General features: G+C 38.6%; 1 protein-coding gene across 1 annotated transcript; it reads right to left on the reverse strand.

The window, feature by feature from the left end:
* Positions 1-132: 132 nt before the first annotated feature.
* irf9 (interferon regulatory factor 9) lies at positions 133-10,079 on the reverse strand. Its single transcript, XM_062441107.1, has 10 exons — positions 10,012-10,079; positions 9,546-9,646; positions 8,286-8,408; positions 7,973-8,153; positions 3,453-3,583; positions 2,672-2,756; positions 2,349-2,408; positions 1,874-2,263; positions 1,598-1,716; positions 133-1,060 (listed from the first exon to the last, which is right to left on the reverse strand). Exons 2-10 carry the CDS (start codon positions 9,600-9,602, stop codon positions 911-913), a joined length of 1,296 nt encoding a protein of 431 aa, XP_062297091.1. The 5' UTR covers positions 9,603-9,646; positions 10,012-10,079; the 3' UTR covers positions 133-910.
* Between the last annotated feature and the right edge of the window lie 613 nt (positions 10,080-10,692).

Here is a 10,692-nt window from a genome sequence, read left to right on the forward strand (position 1 = left end):
TCATATCTGTTCAAAAACAACAAAACCAACACAAGCAGGAAACACCACCACTGGGTTGGATTAGATTAACAGTGTTACATTAAAAATAAAAGTGAAAGATACATCTTTGCTCACTAATTCTACTCTACTTAAATATTTCAGGTATGTATTTCAGTTTTGACTATACTTACAGTATGTTTCCCTTTTTATTTACTGTGAAAACAAACATCTAACAAGGCAAGGTTTATATATAGTGCATAGTAGAAACACTTACAGCAGTGGTTTCCAACCTGTTTAGCTTGTGATCCTGAAGCCTGAAACATCTAAAACAATCCAGTGATTCACAAAGAAAACACAGATTAGAAGAACATCAAGAAACATTTCCATCCTTCTTTCCTATCCTTCTCAGATTTATCTTTCGACCCTTTGTGAGGGTCCCGAGCCACAGGTTGGGAACCACTGGCATTGGAGGAAAATATATGTGCAGCCATTGAAGAACAGAGATAAGATATTTTTAGACACGAGTAGACGACTTGTCAGTGTTGGTTTACATGTAGTGCTTCCAGTATACCAACCAATGTCCAACCACACAGCTCAACGTCCATTTACAGGTTAAAAGAAATCTGTTTAAATTCACTCTTTGATCTCCAGTTAACATGATGAAGGGCTAAAGTTGATTCTAGTTTTTTTTGTTGTTTAGTGCTAAAAGTTGTTTTGTGTTAATTTCAATAATATGATATATTTTTTATCAGTATTATTTTTAGAGGCTCAGTAACTGATCTCCGCTTTAAATTTGGTATCCCTAAAAAAAAAGTGTCTTTCATAAAAGTGACGTCTGCTCAGCATTTCATGCTGTCATTTTTAAAGAGTTGGGAGGAGGGGGAATGTCTTTATTTTGGCACGAAAGCCCCTCAGGACTCAGAGTGCTCAGTCAGCCCTCGCAGGCGACAGTCTCGGATGGCACGGTGACAAGGTTCAGAGTGATTTCTCCAGACTGGCTGGCCAGGGACTGGAGGATGGAGATGGACTCGTAGATGGACTGAGCGTTCTGGACCTGCTGCTCTGCCCACGGTAAAGTGATCTGCAGAAGACAGAAAAGTAGTGTTTTATTTGTCTTTCATTTATGTGAAGATTTTACCCGTTTAGTCTTTTTGCATTATTCTTAATTCCATATTTGGTTCATTTATGGCCACACAGCTGTGATTTAATAGGGTTCATTGTGTCTATAAAGTGGTACTGTAATTTAAAAAAACTACAAGAGAAACGAGGAGTTTTAATTAATTAAAAGTATTTTGGGAGCAAAATGGACAAATGGAGACAGTTCTGAATTCAATCTGACATCCAAATGTACAAAGGATCTTTTCAGTTATTTGTTTTGATCTCATTTCATCACTGAGTCGAATTTGAATGGGAATGAAACATTTCTCAAGGTTCGTAGAAAAATGAGACGTGAGATTTTCAGGGTGCAAAAGAGTCACATATTGTTTTTGTGTTGTAAGCAAATCGGGGCTAAACTAAAATGTTCTTACATTCGACCTGTCACGAGCACATAAAGAAACAGATCAATTCACTGAATGAAGGAAGTGATCGATGGTGATGTTACAAAGAGGAGTTGCACCTTTACAATAATGAGTTTTCTGGATAGATCATCTTCTGTGTTGCTCAGTTCTTCACCGAAGCATAGAGTGATGCTGCACTGAGGAGGCTCGCCACCGTTTGAACGGAAGTTATCCAGTTCTGAACACACAAAAAAAGAAATTACATGGATTTAATATTCAGGACTGAAATATTCTCAACATTGTCTCAAAAGGTGAATATTCTTTGACATCTAGTGACAGTTGTAGTGCAGGTCAAGGTCCATATTTCAGTGAATAATTGGAAGAGGGGCGCTCACGTTGTTTAAAGGTTTCTTTGCTGAAGAGCAGCACCGGCTCTGTGTTTCTCTCCATCTTGTGGAGGCCCGGCAGGGTCGTGTGTGGTCCCGTCCAGAAGACCCGACCTTGGCAGAAGCGTTTGCCGTAAACACCCTGCGGCGTGATGGTCAGCACCACCCCTTTCTCCATGAAGGGCAGCAGGGTGCGCAGGGCCTGCAGCTCTTGGCTGGGGGACAGACTAGAAGGAGGCTCCGGCAGGGGGATGCGTGGGAACCTGCCTTTCAGGGCTGCCGGGGTCGGAGGGATGAGAGAGGAAGGCAAGTACGTTATCCGGACATCAGTGCCCTGGATTTGGCGCTCGAGAACCTGCTGACCTAAATAGTTAACTGTCACACGCAAAGAGTCCTGGGCTGGAGACACAGAGAGAGAGAAGTTTTAGTCAAAAAGAAGATGCTTTATCTTTTCAAAAGAGCCAGATATGAAAGTGTTTATTACCAGCTGGAGGAGAAGGGACGGGCTCCTCGATCCGCACGTCCAACTGGATCTCATCGACCCCTACAGAGGAGGATGAGAAATAAAAAGCAACAGATCAGCTGGATGTAACATCTTTTAGACAGTCATTATTCTGCTACTTAGTGCAGCATTTTATTATTTATGTGTGTTTCAGGTGGAAAATAATGAAGAATTCAAAGGACTCAGTGTCATTAGATGGCTAGTTAGTATGTTTAGGTCTTAATAAATCTAACACCCCCCATTTATTCAACCCAGACTCAATTAATCAGTGCAGGCGTCTTCGTCTGTGGTGCTGTTACACTCACCGTCTCTCTGTATAATGGAGCCAATCTGAACCGGCTCTTCTGATTGGACGTCATTGTCACTGTGCAGCAGAAGCTCTTCAATACTCTGAGAATCAGAAAGTTTGGAGGTTTTTATCCCACTGAAACATCAGATCTGTGAGTGGATAAAACTTTTAAAAAGCTCCGGCTTTGCAGCACTGTTTCTTAATCGGATATTTCTGTTGATCTTTTTTGAGACTGTCAGTTGGTCCAAGAGTGAAATATCTTAAATTATCAGACGTATTTGCCACAAAACTTTGTTGCAGATATCAATGCTGCCTTCAAGATGAACCTTAATGTCCTTTAGATTCTTTCTTTTTTTTAACTTAACACCATGATTACTGATTACATGATGTCCAATAATGACAAATAAATTTCACCCAGCAGGAATAATGTGCAACAAAAATGAATTAAAGACATAACAGCCTTCAAAAAGACTTTACATGCAACATTTATCTGACTGTAATAACAACATTAACTTAACCATATAAACACTTGGACAGAATAGCTCCTTTTTAGTGGGATTAATGCTAATTGAGCATGCTAGACTTACAGTATAACCTTCCAGTATATCCTCACTATAAGTGGGGGAAAGAAACTGGCCAGCAGAACGACCATGCTGCTATCAAATCCTATTTACAGTCACCACTCTTAGACTCAGCTAGTCCAGCTCAGCTTACAGAGTCAGCCTTGGTTTAGGTTTCCTAAATTTAAGCTGGACTTCAGTGTTTTGAATACTTCATTAACATGACTTTGACCTCACCAGCTGAGACGAGACCGCCTCCGTCTTTATCTGCTTGACTTGACCGACGTCATCGCTCTCCGACTCGCTGCTCCTTCTTTTCGGTCTCTTTGTCGGTTTATCTCTGGATTTCTTTTCAGGCGTCACCAAACCTGAACAAACAGAAACTTCTTTTATGTCTCAGAAATGACAGAATTTGAAACATGGCATCAGTCTTAGCAAACACTGCAGGGTCGGAGGGTTAGTGTTACAAATTTATCTTTTTAGACACATCAGTTATCTTTCTCTTAAGATTATAAGTGAGACAGCAGCGCCTCAATCACTAATTTCTTTAATAAATGTATTCGCCCTCGAAACTGGATAAACTTTGGCTGAACTTTCTGGCAAAACAGCTGACTTGATGTTATGCCTGTTGCCCTAGCAACAAGTCACTCGATCTGTATTTATCCGCTTTTATCCTGTGGTCTCAATTCATAATTTCTTACTCTCAAATATCTGACTTGTTTAAATTCCGACAGATGCCAGAAAAAGGGGGGGAAAAAGAAAGTAACACCAGTCAGACTTTGTTAGAATTGTACTTTGGACTTTTCTCAGTGGTTCAACAGGTACAATAAAACACAGTTTATTTGAATAGCACCTTGCAAACACTGGGGCAATGCAAAATGCTTTCTATTAAGTCTGGACATGCAAAAAAACACGCTTTTAAAACAGAGTTAAGAAGGAAAAAAAGTCAGTTTAAAAGCAGTAAAAATAAAACAAACCCCAGTTTCAGAGCACTTACCCAACTTAACTATTGTGATAATGTCCATTATTTAAGCAGAAAAGCAGATTACTTTTGAATACCTATCAGCTGATAAGACAGTGATGTACACTGCAGGTCTGCAACCATTTTACAGTTTAAGCATTTAGTTGATGATCTAATGGCTTAAAATGTGCAAAAAAGCAGAAGTTAAGTAGTCATTTTAGTACATAAATCCCCAAAAACACCAGCAACTAGTCAGAAGTCAAAGCTGTAATATATAATATAAATGTGCAGCATAAACAGTAGAAGCTGAAGCAAGAGATGTGAGTATTTTAAAGCAAAATAAGGAGAAAAATGTGTCTGATTAAGTGTGGAGAAGACGGTGATGTATTTCCTGTGTGCAGTTAGAGATCAGAGTGGAGCGACCACAGCTACGACTGTAGAGGATAGTTCAGTACACCACACAAGACACATTGTGTAACGTTTTAATCAGTTCTTTTCATCCTGGTGGGAGTCTGTGTTGATGAAAAGCCAACAAGTATTATAAAGTTACACTCCTCTCATGTATGTCTCAAGTTCATTTCTATTTCTCTCTTTTTTTTTCCCACTTTATGATTTAAATCTTTAGGTTGTGGTTTTAGATTTCTTCCCTTACCTACACATCCACTTTATAGCCTATACAAACATTGATATGGCATTTAAGGCAACACCCAGCCCCCACTATGGCTCCTCAGACCATCTCTCTGTGTTGTTAATTCCTGCATACAAGCCCCTGCTCATTTAGGATAAAACCCACTGTGAAGCAGGTGAGGGTCTGGCCTGCAAGAGCTATGGAAGCATTACAGGAATGCTTTGAGTGCAGTGACTGGGACATGTTCAAGGCAGCTGCAACTGATGATCAACACACGAGTGTGGAGGAGTATGCTGAGTCTGTGACTGCTTATATTCAGAAGTGCATGGAAGATGTCTGTGTCATCAAGAACATCAACATACGGGCCAACAAAAAACCCTGGATGACTAAATTCCTCTTAAATGTGAATATGTTCTGGTTTATTTGGTCCTCTGTGACAGTAGACTGAATATTTTTGGGTTATGGACCAAATGACTACCAAAGATCCCTCTTTGTGAATTCCCTCTGTGTGTGTTTCCTTGGACAGTGTTTCTTTGTTAAGCTGTAGAGGAAGTATGTTAAGTGCATTATGAAGGGATTTTTTAATGGTCAGTATAAACAGATGATTACAGCAAACCTGTTTCAGGGTTAATTTGTTCTCCTGACTGTATTAAGAAGCCATCCCTTAATACTGCGATATGGATTGAAACCATAATACTCAGCCATACAACCTCACAACCCAAATGTCCTTGTTTTTAATGATCAAGAATAGTTTTACACACAAATCTGAGCCATTTTTTTAATCGCAGATATTAAATTTGAAGCCCGTCTGTTGCTCTTGATAAACGTATCAGAATATGTCTGTGGTGTCCTGCTGTCACATACAAGTGTATAAAAAGTTACTACTTGGCTCTCTGTTGGACTCAACATTCAAAACAAACACAAATAAAGAAAATGAGTAACTTAACGCTGGTTTCCGACTTATACTTTGAGCAGTGTGATGTTGACATGTAGCTGTAGCTGTTTTTTTCAAGAATCAAGAATGAGGCTTCAGTATTTAGTATGTTAAAATACTTCCTATCCAGAGCAAATAAATACAACTAGCCCAGTCCATTATCATCTGTAAACATTTACTCGTCACTTGTGTAACAACTACAGTGTATATAATGAATATTTTTAGGTTAACATTGGTGGACCAACTCTTGGACCAACTGACATTTTTAGGTTAACATTGGTGACACCAGTGAGACAGTGAGTATGGCATAGAGGAGGAGAGTTGATAATTACTGTCTGCTGACACCTGAGGTGTGTGTGTGGAAGAAAGGCAGATAAGTGATTGCTGGAAGCCAAAACAAAAGAAATTGTAAATCCACTGTGATTTCCTCTAATGGAAGTCATTATAGGCTTCTTGAGGTGAGTTGTGAGTGCCTCCCTTCAGTGGAAAGAGCTTTGAGAGTCTGAGTGAGTAAGTAAGAGCGTCATTTGAGTAAATATCATTATTGCTAGTGTAATGTTTGTGGAACTGAGCTACCCTGTCTTGGAGATGTACTTTATTAGATTCCTCATTATATTTTCTTATTGTAGACTGTTAGTCCTGAACTTTTGTTGTGGAAACATGAAATAATAATTGCTTGAAACTGATTTGACCTGTTTGTTGTTTTTTGTTTGATATTCTGTAGCATGGGGCAGGTCTAGCTAAATTTGACAGTGAGTGTGCACAGTGCCGTTACACTATTTTTTACTACATGTATGCTGTGGTGAAACGCCTTTCTATCTTGGTTGTCAGAGCACATTATGAATGCAACACAGCTCTTTAGTAGCAGTTTGAGTTTGATAAACTACAATAAAAAAAAACGCCTTTTTAATCAGTTAAATTAAGAAACAGCAGGACTCCTTGTCTGATTAGCTACTGTGGTAACAACTTGCTCTGCTAACATCAGCCTACAATCTACAGACATGCAGTTACTTTATGGTGAAGTTCAAGTGGTCGAATGAGCAGGATTGTTTTGTTTATTTTAACCTTTAACAGCCAAAACAAATCGGAACAGGCAGAGAATCTGAGAGAAAGTTTAAAGTCATTTCCAGTCAAACTTTTAACAACCAACTTGCTCTTTTTTGTGGTGTTTTTAAGAGTTTTTGATGTTGAGTTTATTTGCAGGATGCAGCAATAAACAGTTCACTGTTCAGTTTGTTTTGGTTGATTTAAATCCAAGAGATCAAACAGAACCATGATGTGGAGTCATTTTATCATCATGATAATTATTTTTGTCCACAATAATGCCTTGGTACTAACACATATCAACATGTTGTAGCAAGTTATGAGATGTCGAACCTTGAATACGTCATTGTTCTGGCCGAAACAGATTTTACAGTTTAACCTGTCCTCTAAAAATTGGCGGTGTTGTTACAGTAAAACATTTGCTGCAAATCATTGCATTTTAATTTTGTGTTTTAGTTTTTTGGATTTACAGAATAATAATAATTACAATTACTCTACATATTTCTCATCCTGATGTATTATATTTTACACATTTTGTCGGTGAAGTTATTGTTGAATGCAAGCTTTTCCTCTTTTGATTAACATTTGCAGATTTGACGAATGTTTATTAGGAAAATAACTTTACCAATAACTTACTAACATTTAAAAATTGCTATTATAATGGAAGATAATTGTTATATCGAGAACTTATTAGTAACTTAATTTACTTATGACTGCAGAACTGATGGTATATTACCATTTATTAAAGTCCGTGTAAAGCAAGAATAAATATGTGTTCTGAGTTTGACATACCACAGAAAAATGTGTTGTTAACCACCCTGCCACATTTGAATGATTAAAAAAATCGCCAAATATATGAAATTAGGCTTCAAAGTTGTGTTAAAATCAACCTCTTTCTCTGCTCCCAAACGCTGTGGGAGTGCCCGCCGAGTCCGAAAAATGTCTGAATTCACTTTACACGGTCTTTAACCAGCAAGAGATTTTTACAACCTGCTAACCTAAAAGTTTCTTTTAATGGCTTCTAACTGACCTATAAGATATTTTCCACAAATCAACTGACCTGAACTGAGTTTGAGTGTTCATATGTGTCTACAGAGACCAATAATCTCAATTTCCACCCGTGTTTTGGAGAAATTAAGACGTCTTTAAACCTGACTGGAGCGCGTGGAGAGGACGGATCAATGTCTCACCCTGCTCGCTGATAGGGACGAGGCGGTAGACCTTGTAGGGCTCCGAGATATCCAGCTGAGCTCGTTCCATCACCTCTGTAAACTCTGGACTCTTGTTGAGGGCGCAGCGCAGACGGGTCTTCCAGGAGGCCGGGTTGTCGCGCCCCTCTTCCGTCAGCTTCCCCTTAAACTCTGCCCATGCCTGCAGAGGACACGAATGTTTAGTCAGAAAGTCGCCAGCTTTTGCATTGTTTTGTCCTAATGATAAGGATGTGATTTGTTCTTAGTATTAAGAATTTGATGATTGATTTAGAGCAAAGAAACACATGCTGACCTTAAAGATGGCGGCGTCCTCATCTTTGCGGAAGTCCTGTTTTCCAGCGTGTTTCCATGGGATGCGGAACATAGTTTTAGCGTCATCGTCCCACATCAGCCCCGGATATTTACCACTGCTCACCTGCAACAGCAAGAAGTTCAAATACACAACTTAAAAACTGTCTTACAAAAGGCAGTCAGGGTCACATTTCAGAAAATATTCACATTTAAGAAGCTGCCTGGAACCAGAGAATTTTCGTATTTTTTCTTAAATGAGTAAAAAGGCAATTAGTTTTCAATCAATTGATTAATCTTTGCAGCTCTACAGAAAGTACAATAACTTTCTTCTCCCTTCCTGTGTTTTTCTAGGTTGGAATATTATCTATTATTATCATAACTATACCATTGAAGAACCTATTTTTTTTACTGTACTACTACTAAAGTTAAAAAAATAAATAAAAATCAACATATGGTATACATATTGTCTTTTCCTGTTCAAATGATCCAATATTTCACCAAAAATCAAAGATTAGAGGAAAAAGTCCAAGAACTGGAAACAGATTTGTGTATCAGAACTTTGTTTTTTCTTCTTTATTCTTTCCTCTCCCATTAATCATCTCATGACCCCTCAGATTTATCTGCTGACCCTTTGAAGGGGGCCGACCCCTAGATTGGGAACCACTGGACTAAACTAGGTAACTGTATATAAACTAGCTCCACCACCAGCAGCTACAACAGTAACATGCTGCTCTAACACTCATGCATCAGTATTAATAATCTAATGATGTCATATATGATAATAATATATCAGTCAGAGGAACCAAACCACTACTTTTAATGTAATACTTTAACTACATCACTTCTACTACTATGTACTTCCACTGTAATACTTTAACTACATCACTCATACTACTTAAGTACTTTTACTGTAATACCCACTACATCCATCTTATAATACTTATGTACTTTTACTGTAATACTTTAACTACATCAAGCTCATAATACTTTTACTATAATAGTATTTTTCATGCAGTAATTGTACTGCAGTATTTTTACATTAGTGTTGCTACCTTTAAATAGAGGATCTGACTCTTTATAACAGTGTTAGTGAATATGTTGGTCCTGAATATGTACAGTTGTGTGCACATGAAGTCTTTTGTTTTCCCTTTCCCTCATCTTCGTCCTCCTCTTCCTCACCCCTCCTCTCCTCCCCACCCTCCTCTTCCTAACCGCTCACCCTCAAACAAACAAACGAGCGAACAAACAAACACAAACTCACCTGTTCAACAATCCAGTTACGAAGTCTGCGAGTGGAGCGCATCCTCCCTGCTGCCATGTCTCCAAAAACGAGCCGAGAACAACCTCAAAACAACTGACACACTGACACAAACATAAATAAATAAATAAATAAATAAATAAACAAATAAACAAAACAACGATTAACAACCACCATCAGACACATCATAACCACATATACCCCCAAACGACGAACAACAGTACTCTAATTTTAGCGTGTAAAACATAAAAGAACAATTAAACAACATGATCGAGATAAGTCTTGGTGCACATTTTAACTCCGCTGCGTGCGTAAAAAAAACACACAATCCAAAGTTTATAAAAAAGGCAGTGTGCTTCTGGGAGGTAAATCATTTTAGGACGCGTCCGCTTTCGCTTGTTATTTATAAATAAATCTAATATAGACGGTGAGGCGGTTAATTTGGGAAGTAGATTTAAGTTTCGTTTACCTCTCGGTTGCGTTTCCTCGGCGCTGCTGCAGCTCTGACACTGCGGCGCGTTCACGGCTCCGTTCACTACAGCCTCACAGCCGACGCTCCTTTTCCCAGAAGTCACGTGACTTACAAGAAACCGGCAACGCACGCTGCCGACAGGGGGCGACAAACGCACCACAGCATTACATATACTGCAGCTTATAGGGTCCACAGCAAAAATGGGAATTTATTTTAATATAATTATCTAACACAATGAATGACTATTTTAGGTTTCATCGTTTTTGGAACAAAAAGCAAAAACCCTATCAGATGGGGGTCTGTGGTCTAGGTCCTTGGTGAGAAAAGTTTGAGAACCACTGCCTTTAATGTCCCCCTTTTTTCTTTTTCTTTTTTTAAAATCCACATTTCTTAAAAAAAAAAGTTTTATCATACTTAATAACTTCTTTTTTATTTAATTAGAAAATGAGTGAGAGAAGGGACAAGCAGTGGTTCTCACTGGGGGTCCCTGGCAAAAAGGAGAATACTTTATTTTCACCATAAGTCAATCAATCAGTAAAACTGATAGAGTGTATGACTATTTTGATAATGGGTTTCATACAATATATGTATTAAGAAGCAGCAATCTTATCAGATGGGGGTATGTGGTCTAATTTGTGTCAGTTTACGGGTCCTTGGTGAGAAATATTTGAGAACCAC

This window comes from Scomber scombrus, chromosome 20, assembly GCF_963691925.1.
Source record: "Scomber scombrus chromosome 20, fScoSco1.1, whole genome shotgun sequence".
NCBI lineage: Eukaryota > Metazoa > Chordata > Actinopteri > Scombriformes > Scombridae > Scomber > Scomber scombrus.

What these genes read in the sequence shown, in the direction of transcription:
- irf9 (XM_062441107.1), bottom strand. Translation starts at nt 9,602, where the DNA reads ATGGCAGCAGGGAGGATGCGCTCCACTCGCAGACTTCGTAACTGGATT. An exon ending in AGGACGCCGCCATCTTTAAG is followed by an intron (nt 8,154 to 8,285) that starts GTCAGCATGTGT and finishes TGTCCTCTGCAG; the next exon opens with GCATGGGCAGAGTTTAAGGG. An exon ending in CTCCATTATACAGAGAGACG is followed by an intron (nt 2,409 to 2,671) that starts GTGAGTGTAACA and finishes CCTCCTCTGTAG; the next exon opens with GGGTCGATGAGATCCAGTTG.